Source organism: Arvicanthis niloticus, chromosome 10, assembly GCF_011762505.2.
Source record: "Arvicanthis niloticus isolate mArvNil1 chromosome 10, mArvNil1.pat.X, whole genome shotgun sequence".
Lineage (NCBI taxonomy): Eukaryota > Metazoa > Chordata > Mammalia > Rodentia > Muridae > Arvicanthis > Arvicanthis niloticus.
Window position 1 is genome coordinate 52,391,717 of NC_047667.1, and position 25,536 is coordinate 52,417,252.

General features: G+C 45.2%; 1 protein-coding gene and 1 non-coding gene across 3 annotated transcripts; one reads left to right on the forward strand and one right to left on the reverse strand.

The window, feature by feature from the left end:
• Nucleotides 1–1,500: 1,500 nt before the first annotated feature.
• Nucleotides 1,501–1,619, reverse strand: LOC117716639 (5S ribosomal RNA). The gene has a single exon (XR_004607756.1). It is a non-coding gene; the product is annotated as a 5S ribosomal RNA (ribosomal RNA).
• A 12,962-nt stretch (nt 1,620–14,581) lies between these two features.
• Nucleotides 14,582–25,046, forward strand: Creg1 (cellular repressor of E1A stimulated genes 1). 2 transcript variants are annotated; one of them, XM_034513433.2, is made up of 4 exons: nt 14,583–14,989; nt 19,074–19,193; nt 20,567–20,751; nt 24,827–25,046. In XM_034513433.2, the coding sequence occupies exons 1-4, from the start codon at nt 14,636–14,638 to the stop codon at nt 24,828–24,830; spliced, it is 663 nt and encodes a 220-aa protein (XP_034369324.1). In that variant the 5' UTR covers nt 14,583–14,635; the 3' UTR covers nt 24,831–25,046. The 2 variants fall into 2 exon arrangements, with proteins under 2 accessions (XP_034369326.1, XP_034369324.1); XM_034513435.2 differs by lacking the exon at nt 24,827–25,046 and having other exon boundaries at nt 14,582–14,989; nt 20,567–20,755.
• Nucleotides 25,047–25,536: the final 490 nt, after the last annotated feature.

Consider the following 25,536-nt stretch of genomic DNA (forward strand, 5'->3'; position numbering starts at 1 on the left):
AACTAAAGGCTGGAGGTGGGAGAGAGGTGAGGTGGGGGGGGGAGCTGACAAGGGATGAAGTTATAATAAGCAAGTTCAGGGAGCAAGTTGGAAAAACTCAAGGCAATCCTGGTTTAAGAAGCTTAAGCCTGCTCCTGCCCTAACAACTTCCCAATTGAATTTATAAGGCAAAGGTTAGTTACACCTTCTGTTCTAGAACCCATCACAAGCATCCATGAGGCCTTGAATCCCAATCTCCAAAGTTCAACCATCTGCAGATGTAAAAACTTGTGAAGATCCAAACCAACACACCTGGCTTACAGGTGTGGCTCTTTTTAATGTGCAGGTACAAATATGTAGCAAACACTGATTTTAGTAACAAAGGCATGACACAAGATGTAAACACACCACATAACACCTTAACAGTCCTACAGCTTTTTGTTTTGTTTTTAATGTCTTGATCTTCTAGAGAGCCCTCAGTTGACACGATTCCCAGTCTCTTGTCAGGTTCTTCACCAGTAGAAAAATCCTTGAAGGCTGTGGATAAGCAGGTCGGTAATATAAAAAGTACTCTCAGCTGAAGCCCATGCCTTCCAGTTTAGTACCAGTTTTTTAACAGGCCTGGAAGAAATGAAGATAGTCTCAGTTTGACTACCAGATTACTGAAACAATGCACCTCAGAGAAATGAGAATTTCTCCAGGAATCTCATGCTCAGAGAAAAAAAAAGCTCCAGCCAGAAGGCCAACTCAACTCCCTGATAGAGACTTCATACAGTTATAAGAGCTTATCAGACCACTTACAGGTGAGATGAAGCCCAGTCGAGGATGGGTCAGTAGTGGGCAGGACCACACCCTGACCAGGACTGCTTAGATGTGGACCTCCTTACTCTTTCTTCTAGGTACACCTCATCTTACTTCAGGAATCTGAAGACAGATTTGCAGGAGTTCCTGGATCTCTCTGAATAAATCTCCTTTTTCTGCTTTTCACTATTGATTTGGTTCTTAATTGCCTGATTGAAGACAAGTGGCCGGCATGATAAAAAGATTCTTTTTTTGTTGTTTGTTTCTTTGTTTTCAGCATATAAAGAGACTTATCAAGGCACAGGTCATGACTCCGAGTCTCATAGCAGGTTTACAGAGGACCCCAGACCCTGCTTGCCAATGTTCACTTTCTGTTTCTGTGGCTGAGGGATTTTCAATCCCCTCTTTCTCTTTCCATTATGTTCTGCTTCTGGGCGTATGACCAAGGATGTCAGGCAGGGACTAAAGAATAAAAAGAAGCTGTAGGCTGCTTGTGTTCTACAGATTCTCTTCTCAACTCCAGAGCAGTGCTTTCCAACTTAAGATCATGCCTTGTGATCACCTCTTCTCCTCCTCGAGCGACGGATGTTGTTCTGAGATCATGAAGAGTTACAAGGAGATTCTGTAGGAATGTAATTTCAAGTCTCGGCCTGAACTTAATTTTTTTTTCTTTTTTTTCTTTTTCTTTTTTCTTTTTTATTTATTTATTTATTTTTTAAAAGCCTACAGCACCCGGTATTCCCAGGCGGTCTCCCATCCAAGTACTAACCAGGCCCGACCCTGCTTAGCTTCCGAGATCAGACGAGATCGGGTGCGTTCAGGGTGGTATGGCCGTAGACCGGCCTGAACTTAAAATTAAAGGATTCTTAGGTTTTGAGTTTCGGTTTACACTCAAATATTAGCTGCCCCCGAGGCACATCCCAGGAGGAGCACATTCCAAAGACTCATCGAAAAAACGTTCCAGAGGAAAGGGCCCAGGATAAGGGAGATGAGCCACCTGGATAAACAGAAGCCACTTAAACAAACCCTCTCTGCTATAAAGATAAAAGTGCAAATTTGAGTTACTTAGAAACTGAGCCTGGGAACAGAAACCAGGCTTGGGAATGGCTGTTTGAATTTTTTTTTTTTTTTTAATATTGTCCAAGAAATAATTAACTGTCCTTGTAAACTCTGTATATAAACTGCCCTTAACTTCACTTCAGGGTTCTTCTTGCCTGCAAGCAAAAGAGCCCCGGTGCACCGGCCACTATCAATTCATCAATAAACCTCATGCTATTGCAACGAGTCCCGTTCATGAGTGTCTCCAGGGAGTGCATCCCTTGGTCTTGGATTTTTTTAAGTCCAACAATTCCAGTAGAACTGGGGATGCCCATGGCTGTGATGAAAGAGGCTAAGCTGGAACTTTGAACTTATCCACATCTGGATTCCCAACCACAGAAGGCTGATATGACAGCTGATGACTTGAGCCATTCCATCTGAGGGCATTTCTTACGGAGAAACACAGGTACAAGCACAAATCAGAGCAGGCTGGGGGTTGTTATACAATCCCTGAGTCAGCACTTCAAAACAATTAGCATTCTGAACCAGAGCACTGCCCCCTGCCATTGCCCCTCTAGAGAGACTGCTGTTCTCACACTTGTCCTCTGAGAACTGTCTGTCTGCTTTTGATATTATAAAAGTCAAGGTGAGTGATATGTTTTTGCGCCTTGTGATTTATCCATGTCAGTATGTCATTTGCTGTAATACTTGTTGAGGTCAGGTTGTACCGTGTTCCAGGTTACTTCGTAATGCCTGAATGAGTGCTTTTCAAATGTGCTGTGCCCTGTCAGACAAAGCCCTGCAAAGTGTAAGGCACTGGACTTCTTTTCCAATATGTGTACAGAGGCAGGCAGACTGGGCACTAGGTAGGCACATAGACAATACCATCTGTCCAACACAGACTGATAAATAACTTTTTCTTAAAAGTAAAAAGGGTTGGAGAGATGCTTTCACCATCTTACATCCAAAAAGTCAAAAGGGGACTAGCCTGTACTTTTACCAAAATAGGTTGGCATCATATGATCACATGGAATGTTAAGATCATCTAAAGGGGCTGGAGAGAGAGAGCGCACTAGCTAAAACCACTGATTTCTCTTCCTGAGTTCAGTTCCCAAAAACCATCCGGCTGCTCACAGCCTTCTGTAACTCCAGTTACAGGGAATCTGACACCCTCTCTAGACTCTGTGAGCAGTGCATAGACCTGCTACACACACATTCAAGCAAAATGCTCAAACACATAAAATAAAATATATACATCTGAAATTTTTTACCGTATAAGGAAACTTATCAAACACACAGAAAGAGGAAAGGGTATGCCTTTACCTGAACTGCCTAAAGAGAAGGACATTAACCACTGCAATCAGGATCATCCACCCACCCCCTCCCCCACCCCACTCCATCCCCACTGCGGAACTGACATGTGGCCACCTGCTGTGTCAAGGGATCAATAGGCAGAGAACTCTCAACTGTCACCAGGGCTTCAATTCAGCTCAGCCCCCATCTTAGATGTGACCCCCTCTGGCGATCCATCTGCTTATCCATCTGAACCTGTTATCTGTTCATCTAGATCCAATCCAGTTCTTTATCTCAGTGGCCTCCAGGGTCCTGCACCTCTGTTTCTGCAGCTCAAGTTTGACCTGGGGTTTGACTCTGCGGCAGAGTGTCTATCAGACCTCTGACAGGGTTAAGTGTGGGACACTTCCTCCCCTACTCTTTCTGCTTCTCTATCATCTGGTTCTCTTTGGAACTCTTTAAACTACTGTGGTGCCTTTTTAACCCTTTTGTAACACACACACACACACACACACACACAGAGAGAGAGAGAGAGAGAGAGAGAGAGAGAGAGAGAGAGAGAGAGAGAGAGAGAGAGAACATTTTACTATGCAATGTGTGATCTGAGAACGTACATTAATAGTTGTACTGGCTGGTTTTGTGTGTCATCTTGATACAAGCTGGAGTTACCACAGAGAAAGGAGCCTCCCTTAAGGAAATGCCTCCATGAGATCCAGCTGTAAGGCATTTTCTCAATTAGTGATCGAGGGGGGAGGGCCCAGCCTGTTGTGGGTGGTGCCATCCCTGGGCTGGTGGGCCTGGGTTCTATAAGAGCAAGCCAGGGGAAGCAAGCCAGTAAGCAGCATCCCTCCACAGCCTCTGCGTCAGCTCCTGCCTCCATGTTCCTGCCCTGAGAGAGTTTCTGTCCTGACTTCCTTTGGTGACGAACAGCAATGTGGAAGTGTAAACTGAATAAACCCTTTCCTCCCCAACTTGCTTTCTTGGTCATAACATTTGTACAGCAATACAAACCCTGACTAAGACAATAGTTAAGGTCCAAATATGAGAACTTACGTTTTCTTTGGCCAAGGAAATCAGGACAACTTGGCAGACTGTTGCCAACAAATCAATATACCACGTAATCATTTGTTGTGATTCAATACATTTTGACATTGGAAAGACACAACCCTCTCATGACAGTATTTCACCATGAGTACACTACAATATAATTTTCTACTGTTGCTATACATTTGGGAAATGTTACAGATAATGCTGTTATGGGCATTCTTATGCTTATATCTTGGCCAATGTTTATAAGAATTTCGGCTGAGTGTATACTGAGAAGTGGAATTTCTGACCCTAATGTTCTATAGATCTTTCCAGTCATCCCACCGAAGTGGAAACTTCTAGTTTCTTTGGAAAGTTAGTTATGTCAAATAATGTTTTGCTGGGGCACAAAGGTGAAAGAATGTTTTCCTGAAGCAGACACAGGTGAAAGGATGTTTTGATATAGCAAACACATAAAAGGACCCGTGATGAAGGAACATAAACATGACCCCACAGACAGTAGAAGACAATTGAGCTTTGGTTTGGTTTGCTCTGCCTTGCTGTACTTCACTAACAACATACATGTATTGGTTCGCCTTACATAGTGTTGTTGAGCTCCTCTTGTAGTAATGCAGCCAATGAGAGAAACTTGCCTGAGAACTGCTCATACAGCTTGCCCCTTCTGTGGCCTCACCTTAGGGCCGTGGGGCGAGCCTGGTGGTTTCTCCAGGACTGAGCTACAGCTGCTGGTGCTGCCTGGTGTCTTCTTGCTGAACGGACTGGATTGTAGCTGCTGGTTCTTGTGTGGTATCCGCCTGCCTAGGGGACTAGATTGCAGTTGCTGATTCATATTTTGTGTTTGCTATAGGCTGAACTGCTGCCCAAGAACTATTACTGAATGGGTTCACTTCCCCCATATCCTGATAACTTTTCTCTTCCACTGCCTCTGCTGGGTGGTGGGCTAGAGAGGTTGAACCCTGATTAAAAGTAGGTTGCAAAAAAAGTTTATGCCTACAACACACTCATAGTGTCTCAGCAGAATATGTAAGTTCTGGTTGTTCTCCCCGACTCCTAGCTTTATAAGGCTTTTAACAAATTTTAGCAGTTTCTGAAGTGAGGTTAGTTTGCATCTTGAGGATGGTCATCAGGTTTAGCAGCTTCTCACGGGACAGTCACACTTAGAACTCCTCGTGGGGAAATCTGCTGTCCCTCACAGGGTGGGTTAGCTTCCTTCTGCCCCAGCCTGCTTCCACGACTTTTCTTCCCAGAGCACTGATGTATTCTGGGTACTCTGCAGGCCAAACTCTGCACAGATCCTTTGAGTCCAGCTAGCAACAGTTAATTCCTATTATCTTCCCAACATCTTAACTGCTGTCATTTGTAAAGTCCTTTTAACTTCTGAACTCTGTGACCACACGCTTGGTTTTCATAATGCTGAGTTAGCAAGGTTGATTTAAGCCTGATAAATGCCATCATTTGACCTGCTTGCTAAAGTTATGATCTATGTCTTTAATATATTATTTGTTCACAGTGTTTGATAGTTCTAAGATACATTTTCTCTCATTCTTTTCCTTTACAAAAACTTTCTTGATGATTAAACTAGAATTCTAGATGAATTTTAAAGACTTCTATTACAGTCCTGTAGGGGTTTTGGCTGGAAGTTCTGACTTACTAGGTTAAGAGAGAACAGACCATTGAAACTGCATTTGCTTGCTTAAGAATAAGGAACACTTAAAATGTTTTTAGCAACTTCTATCTTTCCCACGAAGTTTTCTCAGTTTATTGCCAGTGTGTTGGGAAGATATTGATTTTATGTTTGTCTTGAGTCCAGTCACTTTATGGAATTTGCTTAGATTTAATAGCATTTCAGTTCAGCAACTGAGCTTTTCTAGGCATAGCATGAGTGTATAGGAAGTTTTACTGTCAGCCTTGCCACTATTTACGATTAGTTTTCTGAGTCTATCCTACAGTATTGACTTTCCCTCCTTCCTCCTTGAGGAGCTCAGACACAGAGCCTTGCCAATACTAGTTAGCTCCTTTACCACTAGCTGCATCCCCAGCCCTTGATTTTTCTTAAGAAGAAAAAAAAAAAGAATTTTCTATGGTTTCTAGGAGTCAGACTCCCTTCTCCTCAACAATATCCATTTCCCTTCTCAAATGAACATGCCTGTCTCACACATTGGTTCTTAATCTCCTCAGCTTATAGCTGCTCCTCAAAGTCTATCAGGTGTTCTCGATAGTTAACCGTCTGTTTCCTCTCCCCTTCCTTCTTTATCGTTGTCTGCTAATCTATTTGTCTTCCAGGTTTAAAAAAAAAACAGCCTCCTGTGTGAAGCCTTCCCTCAAGATGGATCTAAAGTCCTTCTTTCATACTTTTTTATTCTCTACATGTTTTCACATTACGATAAGCTAGTACATTACAGATGGTCTGCTGGCTTATTTATGAATTAATTTAAAATTTCTCCAAGGATAGAGACAATGTCTGCTAATCTTTAATTTCTCAGTTCCTATCATGGTGCTTCAGGTGTGGTTCTCTCTCTCTCTCTCTCTCTCTCTCTCTCCATAGATGTATCATTTTGTAGTCACAGGAATGGAGCCAACCAGCCATGTGAGATTTCGGGTAAGTGGCCAATGTCCACTTCCCTGATTGCCCTTAGGGTAGCACGCAGAGGATTAGAAATGCCCAGTCATTAAGTTAGCAAAGGAATTTCAAGAATAAGCTTTCATTCGTGGATCCAGAGAGCTGCCGGGCAGATGGCTGGAAGTGTGCAACTGGCCGGCAGCACAAAGTGGAGTAGCTAAACTCCCACTATACCCTCACTCTCCTTTCTGACACGGCCCAGCCCAGTGTGGCCATGTCCAATCTGGACTCACCTAGATGTCACTCTCTCTAGCCATGCTCTCCCTTGGTAGAGCTATGCTCTACAATAAACTTTGCCCTCCACCTCGGAGCAGTCCCTTCCTTTCCTTTCCTTTCTATTTCTTTTTTTCTTTCGAGTTTCATGCACCCTAAGGTCATGCTTAAATGGCAGATCTCTAAGCTAGTTCTCTCCACCGTCATAAGTTGAAGCACGTATATCACAAAGCAGAATATGTCTGCTCCCTCAGAATTAAGTCCTGAGCGTTTGAAGGCTGAGAACCTTCATCTGACACATGACTACTTGGATGTAGCCGATTTTCTTAACAACACACAAGTGTCTGCTAGATGCTAGCACTGTGTGCTGGGACACAGGGACGATCCTGATATGAAAGGAACCACACTTGGTGGCAACACAGACAAATACACAGCGGAAATGCCATGAGAAAGAGCGAGCTTGCAGGGTAAGTTTTTCAGCAGGATGAAAAACAGTCATGAAGGGAAGAGGACTGTTTCATGGTGGGTCATCGGGGATGGGGAATCAGTCCATGTTGCTCCAATAGTAACACTAAGTGAGAAGTAGCAGCAGAAGAATCCCAAATGATTTTCAGCCACTGTTGGCTGGGAGTTTCCCCAACATCTCAACAGGGAATTTGCTAATTAAGAGCTAGGGCACTCTCCTGCTCTGAAGCTGTCACACTCACATCTCACTGCGCATCTTACACATCTCTGTGTGCAAAGAATCCCGCCAGCCATCATTCATTCAGTCAAGTAGTCATTTGACACAAATCTATTGAGCGCCCACTCTGCTTGCGGGATGTGGAGGTAGACAAGACAGACAGCATTCCTGCCTTCTAGGAGCTCCCAATACAACAGTAGACAATGTTACTAAATAAATAAATGCTGTTATTGCAGGGTGTGGTGATAGTTATTAAGGAATCAATATTGTCTAATGAAGGGTAATTAGAGAAATTCTCTCAGAAGGAGTAGTGTAAGGTAGGGCTTTTAAATTTTTGTTTGTTTGTTTGGACAGTGTCTATGTACTCACAGAGAACCACTTGCCTCTGCCTCCCAAGTGGAATAATTAAAGACATTTGCCCCTGTGTAGGGCTTCTTAAACTTCTTTCTACTCACAGTCCCTTTTCACTTGAGAAATTTGTACATGACCTCAGGCATAGAGTTATATAAAATAGATATAGAAATAAAACTTTTACTGTCGATAAATCATAAGCTAATTTTTACTGTCAATAAATCATAAACTATTAATTTGTCTGTGTGTGTTGTTGTTGTTGAGGTGTGGGAATCGCTGCACAAACCACTCAGACACCAATCTCAGTCAAACAGGACCAATATCAGTCAAACAGGCTAGTTTATTGAATGCACACCTCAAGACTGATCTTTTAGGGTGGCAGTCTAGTCTTAGGAGCTAAATTTCAACCCCAAACCAGAATCCTACAGAGCTTTTAAGCCTGAAATCCAGAAACATCTGTGCCAAGTTATTTCACCAGTCAGGATTTAGGGATAGGGGACTTCCTTAGGAACAAGTCTTTGTGTTACACATACCCTGCTCTCATTGGGTGGATTATTCGGGGGGGGGGGGGGGGGATGATTTGACCTGCTTAGCATTCACGTCCCAACTTGCCAACCAGGATGTCAGTTACCCACACACATATCTCTTTCTGCCAAGTAGGGTGTCAATTCCCTGGGAGGTCTTGGGAACTTAAAACTTTGTTTGACCCCTACTCAAAATATAAGTTTTATTCCAAATGGCTTCTTATATTAGTACAGGTGTCTCTCTTATGTTGGGGTCCATCCCAGGGGCAGTTTATAAAAGCAAAAACATAAAAGCTCATACATAGGTGCAGGAAGTGCTGCCAGGTGGTTGGTTCATGTCCAAGCTTATCGTGGCTAACTACACAAAGCAATTCTAACTGATGTCTATTGTAATTGGTTTCAAAGTAGTGCTAGGGTTTGGGGAGTTTAACACCTAAGAATAGAATAGAATAGAATAGAATAGAATAGAATAGAATAGAATAGAATAGAATAGAATAGAATATGCAATTAACTCAGGCATGAAGAAGCTTCCTAGTAACGATGAAAGATGGCTGGCTGCGGGCATAAAACAAAATGGCTACAGTTATGCTACAGTTATGCTAGGGGAGCAGTGTGTGTGTTGTGTGTGTCTGCATGTGTGTGTGTCTGTACAAGCAAGGACCTGGCACAGCACCAGGTAAACAGAGGAGAGAGGGTCAATAGTTCAAGACCACCCTTTGATACATAGTGAGTTTGAGGTAGAATGTATTGCACATTTTCAGAGATGATCAACATTTTGACTTCATAGTAGACACCTCTTCATATATATTGTCACGCACAATGGCAGAAGTACATTTAAGCCATTTCAGAAACTGTTAGGAATTCCATCCTAATCCCAAGTTCATTGAACAGTTTTTAAATGAAGCTCAAACAACTCAAATAGCAATTTTTAAAGTCAAACATCACGACACAAGACAACCCAAAGTTACACTAATTTAATAAGATAAAGAACATGGTAAGAAATCTTTGTTTTCTATAATCAAACCACTCTGTACAAGAGGAAAAAGCTTTGAAGATCCATTAGAAACACTGCAGTTCAAGTGTGCTATAGTCTGCATCCTAAGCCAAGGTATTTCATGCATGGGATTTTCACGGTGTGATCGCTCATTCATTGAGCACAAAGAACATGTTGTGTGCTTCAAACCAAGAAGACTACAGGGAAGCCTTGGTGCAATGCAGATAATCGCTACTAATGAGGTCTCAGATTCATCATGACTTTGGTTTTCAATTAATTTTACTATTGTCAAATTTTCCTTGATCACCACATTGAGTTAGGTTGTCCCATATATGGTCATGAACCACTATAGGGGTGATATTTAGAAAATGGTGTCCAGTCTGGCTTGGTCCCGGGCAGCCACCATGTTCCCGCTGCTCCTCAGCTCTGACCGGGGCTCCAGCTAGCTAGATGTTCAGGTCCTGGAACTCACAAAATGCCAGCATGGGGGATGGCTCTGCCAATCCACCACGCTGTATACACAAAGCTAGGCTGAACCCCAGACAATATCTGCCATCCTCCCAGTACCTGATAGATTGAGACTCTTAAAGCTTAATGATTATCTAAAGGATTTATATATTTAGAAATGCTCAATCAACAAGATGCCCACACAATTAGAGTTGTTACCCAATATCTAATCTTTTGATAGAAGTTGCTACCCAGGAGAGCTTTTGACCCATCCATAGTTCTCCATGGCTGATAGCCTCCTTCTTCTCCTCCCCTTCCTCTATTTCTCCCTCCCCTTCCTCTCTTTCTCTCCCAACTCCACCTCCTCTCCTACTGCCTAATCACTGAGCTCCACTGCGAATACAATGTAGCAGATAAGTATCCTGCTACAAACCTCAGTTTAAGAAGCTAGGTTTTGGGGACTGGAGAGATGGCTGCTCTTGCAGAGGACCCAAATGGTGGCTCAGAGCTGTCTATAACTCTAGTTCCATGGCCTCTGGTGCTCTTTTCTGGCCTGAGGGCACCAGACAGACACACATTCACAGGATTTTTTAAAAAAGAAACTGGGGTCTAGGGCACCTTTGCAGAGTGACATCCAACTCACTGAAGTCTAGATGGGAGGCAGTCAGGGCAGAGACACATGTTTGGACCACAGGGAACAAACAGCAAGTACAAAGATGTACTGTAAATGTTGCTTTTATTTCCTCAGATGAAGTGGTGTGATGGGAGCCATACCCACGTTGTGCAAATGCATGGGGTAAATACAGATGCCAGCGGCCAACAGCTGGGGAGAAGAGGCACAGGTGAGGTTTAGATTTCCTAAGCTTGAGACCACGAGGAAGAGGGAGGAACCCCCCCCCCCCCCTATGGACAAGAATGTGCAGGAGAGAGGAAGAGAGAGGCCGCCATGGGATAGAGAAGAATGCGCAGGAGGGAGAAGGAGAGCCGCCATGGGCTCAGGGCCAAGAGAATGTGGCCCAGAAGGCTGCACAATTGGGTTAAGAGCAGCCCAGGTGAAACATAATAAATAGTGAGTGATAATTCAGGGTTACCAAAGGGAAAACAGAGTCTAACAACATGCAGGATAGGCAGTTGCCCAGCTACTGTGCTGCTTAAGACATATTAAAACATAAAGTCTCTCTCTCTCTCTCTCTCTCTCTCTCTCTCTCTCTCTCTCTCTCTCTCTCTGTGTGTGTGTGTGTGTGTGTGTGTGTCTTTCATCCGGGAGCATAAATGGTCAAAGGCAGTTAGGAACCCCATGATGGGATTTTTATTTCATATTTTTTTTACTACATCTGGGATTAAAGGTGTGCGCCACCACAACCAGCTTTCAACTCCTAATTTTGAATGAGAACAGTTGAAATCTCTAAGTGGAGGTGAAAGCCCCACAGACGCTTGACTGGCTAGTGTTAGACGTCTGTGTGAACCTTTTCCTTAGCACAATTTCTAGTGATGAGCAGTTGCTAAGAGACAAGCATTCAAGCCATTTATAGTAGTTTTAAACAGGGAGGAGCTGACCTTCCTCCATTTAAATGTGTCCTACTTAATTTTCCAACTAGCTTGAAATTCTTCTAAACTCTGCCTGAAAAGCAAAGCAACTTGGACAGAACCTTGTTGACACTCACTACTCTGAGCCAGATGTGGAAACCGGTGTGGCACAGATTGGCTACCAGAAGGAAGCACAGACTTGTTCAGAGTACGGGATCATGTTTTGCTGTGTGGCCTTAGAAGTTGGCTGAATGCAGGGAGACTGGCCTTCAGACAAGAAGTGGAGGTGGGCTTTGACTTCCATGCCTGTTACCCACACTTGCTCACAGGATTAGCACACAGCCCTGAAGAAAGCTACTCCAGTTACATAACAAAGCCCAAAAAGGCCAGGTATCACCAGATTAACACCGGCAAATCCTTTCAAGGTAGTGCCTTTGTAACCACAGAAGTATACACTGAAAGGATCAGAGTTGGCATAGGACATACCAAGACCAAGTTCTGAGGACAAAGGAGCTTTATCTGCCCCAGAGGGGCAAACAGCAGGGAATGAGAGACAAAGACAGGAAACAGGACAAGGGGAAAGGGACAAAGAACAGGGGTGAGAGGAGAGGAGATTTTTGCCCTGGAGGAAAATGGAGGGCCTCTGGATACAGAGAAGTGGCCCATGGGAAAATGGCAATTTATAAAAGGAAAAGGGGCCGGGAGGTGGTGACACAAGCCTTTAATCCCAGCACTTGGGAGGCAGAGGCAGGCCGATTTCTGAGTTCGAGGCCAGCCTGGTCTACAGAGTGAGTTCCAGGACAGCCAGGGCTACACAGAGAAACCCTGTCTCGGAAAACCAAAACCAAAACCAAAAAAAAAAAAAAAAAAAAGGAAAAGGGGAAACCTTGTGTTACAATGAGTTGGTTTGTTTTTATTGGACATGTTAATTAGGGCAGCCAAAAGGGAGCTTTTGATTGCTGGACTTCAATAATTTGATATCTAGACCTTGGTGATCAGCCTCAGGGGAGGAAGCAGCCAAATGAGGGAATAGACCTTGGTGGCTTTAGGAAAGTAATCTGTGGTTTAGTGAGGAGGAAGGACTGGGCAAAGGAAAGGCTTGCCAGAGCCATGCTTGCTATGCTTGGGCCTACTGAGCCCTTTATACACCAGAGGCTGGGTCAGAAAGACCTGCAAAGACGTGGCTGTCTTAAAAGATGAACAGCTTGAGTCTGTCAGCAAAGAAGCAGACACAGTCCTTGTGAAGTTGAGCAGGAGCCCGGGGCCTGGAGACAGGAGGAAGAGCAATAGATGGAGACAACGTAGTTTATGGAGCTCTAACAAGATGGACCCTGAATGGAAGGAAAGGCTTCCCCTTAAAGCCTGGTGCTTCACTAAGAATGTGAATAAGGGCTGGAGAGATGGCTCAGTGGGTAGGAACACTGGCTGCTCTTCCAGAGGTCCTGAGTTCAATTCTCAGCAACCACATGGTGGGTCACAACCATCTATGATGGAATCTGATGCCCTCTTCTGGCACACAGGTGTACATGCAGATAGAGCACTCATATACATACATACATACATACATACATACATACATCTTAAAAAAAAAAACAACAAAAAAGAGTGCGTGTGGTACAACAATTTATCTCCGACTAGCTTACAAATAAATAAGACTCAGACTATGGTTATTTTATTTGGTTTTGACAATTACTGTGGGTCACCCCTAATCTACTTTTCTAACTGCAGGCCTGGCTACGCCTCCAGTGGTGTACCCCAGATACTCACTGTTTCTCCTGGTCATGTGCTCATGGTTCCTCCTCCCTCCCCTCATGGTGGCTTCCTCCTCCTCTCTCATTCCTCCTCTTTCTTGGTCTCTCCTCTTCTGACCAGGTCACTCCAAACCCACCTACCTCTGATCCTTCCAGTAACTGGCTGCAGTCAATTTTATTTAATCAATAATTGTAAATCAAGGAACAAGGTTTGTACAACAAAAGTTTGTAAACGTGAGAAGTCACTCATAGGGCTCAACTTTCCCATATAGAATTTAGCATTACAATACACAGCAATAGCCCAAACCTCAACAAATGTGAAAGAGAGAGAGAGAGAGAGAGAGAGAGAGAGAGAGAGAGAGAGAGAGAGAGATTAGTGAGATGGGTGGGGGACCCAGCTAGAGGCAGACCTCAGGATAACTCCCCAGAAATCTTTAGGACTCTCACACCAATCCCTAGAATAAAGGCTAAGTCTGATTTTTATATCATTTTAGAGATGACAGGAAGTTTCATATCCGATGATTTAGTTCAGCATGGTCTACATAATAGGGAGCTGGGTACCATAAACTGAGAGGAGCTGTCAAGCACGGGTTGCTTCATAACTCTATGGGGGGGGAGAAAGGAGGGGGGAGAGCGCTGCAGAGAGGCGTGGCCTGATTCAGACTATAGGATGGGGCTTAAAAGGGTCTACGTTCTAACAGTGGCCACAGTTTAAAATGATGAAAAAATGTCAGTCAGGTCGTTTACACATGTTTTCTAACTCCCCAGGGTAGCATAATAAAGATCAGACGGGCTTGGAGGATCTGCCGGAATAATAAATGCATGAAACTATGAATTTAACCAAGCTAGACGACTCAACAGGTCTCAAACGGACAAGATAAAAGTCTTGAGTGGGATACTGAAAACTAACACACTCTTAGTGGCTTTATCTGAAGACACTTCTGGGCCAGTAATTTTTAAGTTCTTGCATGTCAGTATTTCTGCCCTTTACTGCATACAGGCTTGCTTGCTAACAGTGAGTAAACAGAAAGAGCACATAGAAAACTCACTTTCTCTTAGCTACCAAGCACGCATACTAAAAAGGTGGTGTGTGCGTGCGTGAAGGCAGCCTTTTCCTAGCATCGTGACTTAGGAAGTTGCTTAATTTCTTCTAGATCTCACTTATCTGTCTGTAAATCAAACAAACAAAACAAGTATCTCTTTAGGACAAATTTGCACTCTTTACAGAGCTGATAACCGGCGCGCTGGAGCCACACCCCCTCCGGCCTGCTCATTTCTGATTGGCTTTCTCGGAGGGGCGGAACCCTGGCGGGCAATAGTTACCCCGGCAGAGTTTGGTCGCAGGGCAGGGACTCGGCAGTCAGCGCCATGGCTGCCTGTGCTCCTGCGCTCGCGCGCTCCCTGCTTGCTGCCCTTCTGGTGCCCGCGCTTGTGGCACTACTGGTGTCGCCGGCCTGGGGTCGCGGAGGCCGGGACCACGGGGACTGGGACGTGGACAGGCGACTGCCTCCGCTGCCACCCCGCGATGACGGGCCGCGCATGGCCCGCTTCGTGACTCACGTCTCCGACTGGGGCTCGCTGGCCACCATATCCACGATAAAGGAGGTTCGGGGCAGGCCCTTCGCGGATATTATCTCAGTTAGTGACGGTCCTCCGGGAGAAGGCACAGGCGAGCCCTACATGTACCTGAGTCCAATGCAGCAAGCAGTGAACGACCTGCAGGTGAGCGGGAGCGTGGCGCTGTTTCCCAGGCCAGCCAGAGCAAGGAATCAACCTCTTGAGTTTAGCCCACCGATGAGAGCGTGGGTTTTAGAGATAAGAATTTTGAACCCAACTCACATGACTGTCTGTTCTGGCCCGCGCTGGCTAGGCGGAGGTTGTAGCATCCCAGATGTTGGGCAACTACCAGGAAGTTTCTACTCTTACCCTGTTACTGGTAAATTCTTTGCCAGTACCTGGAGCACATCACACCCTTCAAATAGGCGTCATGTTAAGGCGCTGTCTCTGCATGAACCGAACTCTTGTTATTTAAAGGCATGCAGATTGTTGGATAGTTTAGCATTTGGCTTTTGTGACTTCAGAGATTCTCTTCCCTTCCTTTTCCTATCAGCAGTGGGAAACTACTACACAGCATTATGGTTGACTGCGTCATTTGGGCTCCATAAGCATGGTGGCCCCAGTAGAGAGCAAAGCTCTTGGAAGGGCTGGTTCCTCGTCTCCCTTTGACTACTCTCTGGGACCGGGCTAAGCTTGCAACTCACAGCCTGGGAGGGAAAGGCCACACAGGAGCCCAGAAGTGGAGCCTGACTCTGTGGAGGGTCTTTGTGGCAAAGCTGAGAAAGCCTGGGGTAGAAGTAAAAGTGCGCCGAGAGACCTGACGTTTTAACCTAGCCTTGCCCTGTCATGTGCCAAGGGCTTTTTGGTTGCACTCATTTCCATTCATTGTCTCTTGTAGTAATTCTTAGAAATAGGCTTGGCTATTCCCATTTTACGGATGAAGACACGAGGTTAAATGCCAAAGGCAGGGGCCCCACCCTAGTTAACCTCAGATCTACTTTGTCTTCAAAGCACAGTCCTTGACTGGGACCCATGTACTAGAGACCAGTTTTCTTCAGCCTACACAGAGTTCTGTTCTAAACAAATGTAAATTAGCCTTTTAAAACTGGTATTGTAGCGGCTAGGGAAAGAGCCCAGTTGGTAAAATACTTGCCGGGTAGCCATGAAGACCTGTATTTGGTCCTCAGCACCCATGCAAAAAAAAAAAAAATGACCTCTGGCCACACCATACACTCATTAATACACATGTCTTGTAGGGCACCTGCACTCTGCACGCACGCACACACGCATGTGTGTGCGCACACAGGGTAAAATTTTAGAGTACAAAGTCTGTTTACTTGCTATTTAAGTTTTTAACTCTTCTTGAAAAGGTCAGAAGACCTCGCTGCACTGGGAGTGGGGGTGGGGCTATATTTTTCTGAGAGATGAAAGGAATAGAAGCTGCTGCCCCTCCCAGCCCAGATATATTGACCCCAACTCACCATTTTCTTCCCAGCCCATTTCACTCCCTTGGGTGTCTGCTGTTCATGTGTTCTTTGTACCCCAGAGGAGGTACCCAGCTGACCTGCATAGCACTTGCAGAGAAGTTTTAAAGTGCACTACCAAGCCACCTTATTCCAGAACAATGGCCCCCGACTCCCTCAAGCCCTCACTGGTGATTCTAATAGGAAGGACACAGTCTGAGCTTCACTAAGACCCGTGATCTTATTTCTATTTGTGAGGTGTCTGGGGTGGTATCATCCACACTGCTGAAATGAGGAACACTGAGTTTAGAGATGGGGGCTCAGCTGATGGCCGACGGGTAGGCCTCCAGTGAAATATTTTTGGGTGTCCCTCCCATCAGGGTGTTCCTCTTGTCAAGTTTGTCAGTGTGTGATATTTTTGTATAATAAATTTGTTTATAGAAAGGATTTGTTTCTGCTGGTTGATGGTATAGTACCAAGGTATGCTGTAGAGCCAGCGAATCAAAAGTAAAATTGGGTAGGGTGCTTGCCTAGGATGCAGGAAGCCCTGAGTTGTATCCCAGTGCTGTGGAAACCAGGCTATATAGTCTCAGGATTTGAGAGGTGCAGGCGAAGGATTATCAGCTCAAGGTTAGTTCTCTGTTATCTGGTGAGTTCATGGCCTGACTGGACTGTATAATGTCCTGTCTCAAACCAAACAAAATCCTTTTATCTCTCCGTCCCTCTTGGTGATTCTCTGTTGTGATATGATCAGGTTATGCCTGATTTCTTTTCCCCTTTGACCCATTAAAAACAAGTCAATTTCTTACCCCTTTGCTCTTCAGAAACTTTGAATGTTGTGTGCACAGTCATGGTTCCCCTTCCATTTAGGATTTACTTCCCCATTTGTGTGCCTGTTGGCCCTCTTCCTCAGAGTCTTGTATTTCTTTCTTTTTAAAGAATTATTTATTTATTTAATATATATGAATACATTGTGGCTGTCTTCAGACACACCAGAAGAGAACATCGAATCCCATTACAGATGGTTGCGAGCCACCATGTGGTTGCTGGGAATTGAACTCAGGACCTCGAGAAGAGCAGTCACTGTTCTTAACTGCTGAGCCATCTCTCCAGTCTTGTATTTCTGATTGCCTTCATTAAATACCTGTCTGATAGAAGTCTCATTTCCCTCCTCTTCCTGGAAACCGCCTTCCCTTGACCAACCAGCAGCATTCTGGATTGTGGAGTTATTTCCCAGTAAGCACATTAGAATTCTCATTGCCTCTCCACATCTCCATCTTTCTCCTTTGTTATCATCCCGGCTCTCTCGGCTTCATTCATGCCATGCTTAGGTAAGTCCTCACCACCTCATGCTAGAGAGTGCTCATACAGCTTTTAAACTATCTGTCTGAACCAGCCTGCCCACCAGACTTACAATAACAAAAATACAGGTTGCCCTCTACACAGAGGACTTAACAAACACACCTCCTCCTGCTGCTGCTGTGCTTCAAACCCTGAGTGTCAGGGCTGGGAGATGGGTCATCAGGAAAAGAGCTTGACATGCAAGTGTGAAGAGTTCAGATCCCTAGCACCCACGCAGAAAATCAACTGGACTTCCTGTACTTCCACTGCTTGGATTGAATCCTGGGACAAGCTAATGAGCTCCTGGTTGAACAAAAACACCCTGCCTTAGTAAATAGAGATTGATCAAGGAAGACATCCAGTGTTAACCTGACTTCTACACCTGTGTATCTGCCCACATACATGGGAATGAACACACACACACACACACACACACACACACACACACACACACGTACACTCACAAATAGTAAAATAAATAAAACCTTGGATACATATTGGTACCAGGACTCAGCATTTTAACAGACTCTGTAGCCGTTTCTAGAAAGCACTGCTTGAGTGTAGCCTGCAAAATTCACATTGGGGAAGCCTTACCCAAGTGCTCTCTCCCTTGTTTTCCTTCTTGGGGAGGTGGTGATGGTGGTGGGTGTCCTGTTGTAACAGCTTGAAGATAGTAAGTGTTTTATCGAGGATTAACAGTGTGTACTTCTTCCCTAACTGCACATCTAGCAAGATGACTTTATTTTCAATGGGAATGTGGGCCTTGGGGAGAGCATGCTCATCCCTGCTGAGCCCCGTCCCCCTCTTTCCTGGGAGTCTCTCAGACTCCATGGCTTTGATGAGTCATTGTAAGATGGGTAAATGCAGTTATGACTTGACAGTAATCTGGAACAATGCCGGGTTTTGGAGAGAAACGAAGTAGGAATCTTTTTGCCTTGAGTTTCAAATCTGAGGTAAAAGTTCTCTTGTTACAGAAGGAATAAGCAACTTGAGATCACGTGACCATTTCTGCAGTCGAGTGATAGCCACTCAGCGTGACTCAGCTACTTTCTTGTTTCAGTTACCCAATTAGGCTGTTCGAGCGCCTGTGGTAATTTTATGCAGTTATTATTATTTTTATAAGTAGAGCTTAATCTTGTAGATGTTTCAGTGAGGGCTATCGCCAGCCCTGTTTTAGGGGAAACTTTATAATTCTGATGTTATGGAACTGATAAGAACAGCTATGCTAAAACATTCTCTGTAGTTTGTTAATTTAAAACACGACACCTCTCCACACACGCTTTGTGGGGATCGCTCCCCACCCCCCACCCCAGTGGCTCCCAGTTCCTTGTTTCATGGAAATGTGCTGCAGTCAGTTCCAGGGACAGTAGGACTGCAGGCTGTAAAGTTTGTACTCTCCAGAAACCGTATTTCACAATGAAGGATTTTTATTTTTCTCTCTTCAGGAAAATCCAGAGGCTACTCTGACTATGTCTCTAGCACAGACTGTCTACTGTAGGAACCAAGGATTTGATCCCCAGAGTCCCCTGTGTGTGCATATAATGATGTCAGGAACTGTGACCAAGGTAAGTTCCATGAAGAGAGATGGGCTTAAAAGAACGTGGTGACATTAAAAACCAAGGGAGGGATCTTTGGAGAATAAGATGCAGTTGATTTGTGAGTGGCCAGATGGTAAGAATATGTTCTAGCACAATGATTTCAACAACTAAAGGCCCTGACCAGGGTCTGTCATATAGGTGTGTCTCGTAGGGCAAAGGACCCATGTGCAGGAGCCGAATAGACTTAACATCCGAAAGGCTCCTGTATAAAACACTCTTGCTAAAAACAGCTCCTTATCCAGAACCATTGCTTTCTAATGTCTTGTGGGCTCCTTGTCCCCATGTTTGATACGGACGAGAGGAGTGTCTGTTACTCACTGGAAGGGCATTTGGACAGTTTGGGAAGAGTGCTGGAAAGAAGAGGTTAAACAAGGTCGTTGCTGCAGTCAGGTGCTGGTGGCGGCACATGTCTCTAATCCCAGCACTAAGGAAGCAGAGGCAGGTGGATCTCTGTGAGTTCGAGGCCAGCCTGGTCTATATAGCCTCATCTATATAGTGAGTTCTAGGATAGCCAGGGCTACATAGTGCGAGCGCCCCCCCCCCCCCATCTCAAAAAAACAAAATAAGGGGTCTGGGAGATGGCTCAGTGGTTGAGAGCACTGATTACTCCTCCAGAAGTCCTGAGTTCAATTCCCAGCAACCACATGGTGGCTCACAACCATCTATAATGAGATCTGGCGCCCTCTTCTGGTGTGCAGGCACACATGCAGGCAGAACACTGTACATAGTAAATAAACCTTTAAACAAACAAACAAAAGCCAATGAAACAACCATAGAAAAAAGAACTACTGGGTGCTGGTGTGCAGATAGCAAATACACTGACCGCATTGCTGAGTCAGCAATTTGCTTTCTGACCCTTGTAGCATCTGGTCTGAGCAATCTGTGGGTGCATCTCAGGGGTGGGCGGTGTCCTTGACTGTCAGGAGAAAGCAGGGGAGTAAAAAATGTTCTGGGGTTCCACTGTGCTACTTCTAAACATGTTTACCCTCCTTGCACATGCATTCAGTAGAGTGGGTGTGAGGGTTCTTTCAGGCCCGGGTGACCCCATAGTGCTTCTGGGCCACAGACAGCGATAGCTTGGAATTACTGTTGAACAGCAAAGCTGCATTCCTATCGTGGTTTCTACTTTATTTGTATGTGTTAGTACAAGTTTGAAATTACAAACAAGTTTCTCTGTTTTTTCTTCAAGCTTCCCATTTGCTCTTGGCTCTTAAGGTCGGAACTTGCAAGTGAATCAGGTGTCGGGCAGGATTTGTGTGGTGTGAGAACCACACCTTCTTAGCAAAAGAGAGACGAAAGAGTTGTTAGAAAGGCCTGTTTCTCTCCTGTTTGTCCGTCAGGTGAACGAGACGGAAGAGGACTACGCAAGGAATTCGCTGTTCATCCGGCACCCCGAGATGAAGCACTGGCCTTCCAGCCATAAGTGGTTCTTTGCTAAATTAGAAATAACCAATATCTGGGTCTTGGACTACTTTGGTGGACCTAAAGTAGTGACACCTGAAGAATATTTTAACGTCACACTGCAGTAAGTAATTATATACTTTCCACCATTGCCAGACTGTAGCTCTCCCCAGCAGTACCCCCAAGGCTGATCCTGCTAGGATCACCTTTCGAAATAATAAAGCACATGGGATCACAGAAGATGCTGGGCGTAGAGGTGCACACCTTTAATCGCTGTCAGGCAGGGAGAGTCTTTGTGAGTTCAAGGCCAGTATGAGTTCTGCACAATGAGTTTTAGGATATCCAGAGCTACATAGTGAGATCTTGTTTCCAAACAAACAAGCCTTAATTCCAGTCCTCAGGAGGCAGAGGCAGGTAGGGGTGGGACTCTCTGAGTTTGAGGCCAATCTGTCTGCGGAGAGATTTCCAGGACAACTAAGGCTACGCAGAGAAACCCTGTGTCAAATAATCAAAAAGCCAGCAAACAAACAAAGAAATGCAACTAACCAACCAACCAGAAACAACTCTTAAAATGTATCTATAAAATTGTTTTAAATGGCCAGGTGGTGGTGGTGCATGCCTTTAATCCCAGCACTTGGGAGGCAGAGGCAGGCGGATTTCTGAATTTGAGGCCAGCCTAGTCTACAGAGTGAGTTCCAGGACAGCCAGGACTACACAGAGAAACCCTGTCTTGAAAAACCAAAAAAAAAAAAAAAAAAAAAAAAGTTTTAAATGTTTGATACAGAATTAGTAAACTCACCTGTAACCCTAGACCTCAGGAGACAGAGGATTAGGAATTCAAAGCCAGCCTCAGCTTTACCGTGAGGCTGAAAGTCAGCTCAAGTTACAGGAAACCCTGTTCAAACCCAAAACAAGCCCAAACAAGGGAGATCTAGTAATGAGCCTATAACTCTCAGAGTAGTGAAGCCTAGGGTCTATATTTTATGACTTTTCTACAACCACAATTATAACAATTGGAAGGGATCTGTGGTTTATACCTTCAGAGGTAATGGAGTTGATTCCAAAGGGGCCACTGGAGAGAAAGGAGAAGCCTACAGGAGGTTGAAGTTCAGCAATTGGGCCCTGGGGCTTGAGTGTGAATCTCAGCGTTGAAAAAAAAAACAAACAAAAAAACAAAACAAACAAACAAACAAAACCAACCAAGAATAATAAAATTACTAAGGGCTGGAGACATAGCTCAGTCGAAGGCCCTGGGTTTGATCTCCAGTACATCTTGTCTGGAAGTAGAGAAGAAGCAGTATCTAAAGATGGCCTGGGCCAGGAAGAAGGGAGTGGTCAGATGTGGAGTGAGGTCAAGGGTCAAAGGACAGAATGGAAGGGACTACAGTGTTCCCTGAGTGAACTGGATTTTGTAATATAGGACATCTGTAAGCCCGAGAGGTGCAATGACAGCTGGAGTCTGTTCAGCCTGTTTTGCTGGTCGATGCTATGCTAATCGCCTCCTGAGGTTAGCTAAAATTCCCACCACACCTCTGTGAAGCAAGCACTGGTTCCTAGGCTGGGAAAAGAAGGGCCTGGCTGGGAAAGGAGGGGCTTGCATAATGCCTTTCAGCTAGCAGGTGGCAGTGCTGGGATTCAAGCGCTGGGCATCCTAGCCCCCAGCCCTCTCCTGTCTCCTAACCGTGTGCTGGAGTTGGAGCTGGAGCTGGAGCTGCCTCTCCTGGTTCTTTTGGTTCACTTCCTGTTTGCAATGACTGACAGTTCTGTGCAGAGATAGGGGACGGCACTAAGATACATTTATAAGACATGGCCTAATGAATATGGGAGCAGTAAAGAAACCAAAGTAGCCCATCTATGGGTGAAAAGGGAAACCTTTATTCCAATAAACCGCCAAGGCTGTCGCCTGGGAAAGTAAGGAGAGATGACAGGGAAAGATTTCCAGGATTAAATGGGAACAAGAGAAGGGGGGGGGAGCTCGTGAGCTGGGTGGGGTTTCTGAGCAGGGACTGAGGGAGCCCAAAGGCTAGCGTTGACCTTGTCAAGTTCCTAGGCACCACAGTGTAAGCTCGGGGAAGACCCACGAGATCCTTTTGCCAGAGATAAGAAGCAAGACTCCCTTTTTAGCAAGCAGGAACTTTCTTCAAGTCCCGAGGGAATGGTGGCTTTTAGCTAAATGTCCAACCTTGGGGAAAGGTTATTTCTTTGGGGAACCAAACAATCTTAAGTCCTGTAGCTTAAATTCTTAGTGTTCTTGTTTTCTTTGTTGTTATTCTATTAGAGAACAGCCCATATTAAACTGTGTAACCCCTAACCGCCACCACCCCGCTCCCTGCCGTGATTGCAAATTTTAACAGCAAACTCGGGGTTGCTGGAATTTCTGTATTCCAGCAGGGCTGAGGGTGGTGCGAGTGGTGCGTGGCCCATATAGCAGGTGTTTGGGGGGCAGTTGTTTATAGTCAGCTGATTGAAACAAAGACTTCCAAACTGTCTGAGTAAAGAATCTGGTTGTCCTGGCATTGATTTTGTTGCCATGGGTGTGGGAGGAGAGGCACAGGCTACTGACCCTCCCTGGGGCTGGCCCAGCATCCTCCTTTATAGGATGTAAGAGGTAGCAGCTGTGAGACTGTTACCAGGCAGCACATTATCAAGGAGAGTGGCAGTAAGAATCATGAGCTGCTCTGTGAGGTCAAAGTTTACCTTCCCAGGACATCATAACCTCCGAACTGCAGTTATCTGTGTAAATAACATGCCCTGGGCAGTGCTTACTTTAATAACAAAATAAAATTATGTTTTCCCATAAGTCTTTGAGTGAGTAAAATAGAGGCTCCTGTTATGTTATGTAGACAGGTAAGTGCTTTTCTGCCCCTCTAAGATAAGACAGAACCTTTGCCCTGATCCGGGGTGGGGGTGGGGGTGGGGCGGGGGATGTGAGACCAGGGCAAGGCATCCAGTGGCAGTACTAGGGAAGGAGGTGCCTGTCCCCGGGTGCCTCTGTCCACTGATTGCCACTTCAGAGGCTATGAAGACTGGGGTCTGCACATTCTCAGGAGCCACTAATGGGGTCCTTGTGGCATCCTGGGCTTTCTCCATGTCGGAGTCACCTTGCCAGGCCTGCCCACATCAACCTCAGAAGATACTGTTTCTCTAAATAGCACAGTGTCTTCTGTAGCTGATGGCCGGGACACTGAAATGAGGGCCACTCAGTCAGGGCTGCCATGAGACAGCCCTGCCGTGAGACCTAAGTGGTTTGTGTCACTGGGTTGCTGGACCAAGTCCCTTTGCTCCTCTGCGTGTAGAGTGAAGGTGTAAGTGTCTCATGGTGTGTTTGTTGACATCCTGGAGGCAGCGGTGATCGGAACAGGCATTACCTCCTAGCTTAGCATGGAGTCTGCACAGCAGCAAGCCTGGTGCAGGGTTCACTCCTCACCTGTAGCTCACTCCCACGAATCACATGACAGATGCAGAGACAGGTCTAGAATGGAACAAACCCTTACCTGGGTGTAGATTTTCTAGTTGGATGGTAATTCCAGCTGGGACAGGAAGACAGACAAGATCACGTCCCAGCTAGGTGGTACTGGCCAGTCACCTCTCTCCTGTTCTAGCATTCAGGAACCCCATTTTGTTTTGTTAATGTTTTTGCTCCATACTTCCTTTTTGGGGGGGGGGGAGTCTTATGTATCCTAGGCTGGTTTAGAACTCTCTGTGTAGCCAAGGATAACCTTGAACTCCTAAAACTCCTTCCGTCTACCTTCAGAGTCCTGGGATTGCAGGTGTGAGCCACCTTGCTAAGTGTATCAAACTCAGTTTTATGAGTACTGGGCAAGCATTCTCCCAACTGAGTTACATCCCAGCTCTCTCTCTCTCTCTCTCTCTCTCTCTCTCTCTCTCTCTCTCTCTCTCCCTATCCCTCTCTTTCATTTTAACCCTTCAGAAATTCTTTTTTTAAATGAGAGCCCCCATAGCAATGGGTGTGTTAGCATCTCTGTGGCATTTACTAAGATGCCATGCATGAAGAGGAGAGAAACTTGCTAAAAAGGATTCTTGGCCTCTTTCTGTCACCAGGACCGGGAGTCACTGAAATTAACTTAAAATATTAAACTTTTAGGTGCTGAATTTCTCTAGTCTTTCCCAAGAATGAATGAACCTGTAAGACTGGCGAATCCAGCTCATGAGATAATGGTATCCCTTTCCCTCTGCAGGTGAAGCAGAATGTGGTGAACTGAATCACACCAGCAAAGTGTCTTCGAAGCCTCATACACACTGAAAGGGCTTGACCCTGCCTGGGACTTCCCCAGGCTGTCAGCTCACTCTGCCACCTCTTGTTTCTATTTTGTTTGCTTGTGTTAACAGAGTGTTGTTTGTCAGAAGATGTGGTTGCTGGATTTAAAAAAAAAAAAAAAAAAAAGTATTTTGAAGCCATTTTTAGAGAAAAATGCCCTTCATTATAATCAAGGAAGTTTTCTTTCATCCATTCCCGGTGGCTTTTCCTCAGTAGTGTCCACAGGAAGACACCATAGAGTAGATTGTCCATTGGCACTGAAGGTACAGAGGTATGGGTGCTTTATCCCTGATGGCCACTGTGCCTGAAGGGTGCTGTCCTCACACAGCTGTCTCAGGAGCCTGTGCAGAGGGGCCTAGAGTAGGGAGGCCTGGGCAGAGCGTGGGTCCCGGGTACAGAGTGTCTGAATGAATCCTTCAGTCAAGGACAGCAGTGGCCACAGATGGAGCCCCCCACTCATGTCCACCTGTGTGGCTGACCAGCACAAGGCAAAACTGGCTCTTTGATAAAACTCCATAAACGTCTTATGTCCTAACGTCATAATTACCCAGAACAAAGTAAGTCAAGAAGATTTTCCTGTATCCATTTTCCATCTAAGTAGACTGTATTCATTCCTCACCCTTCAAAACA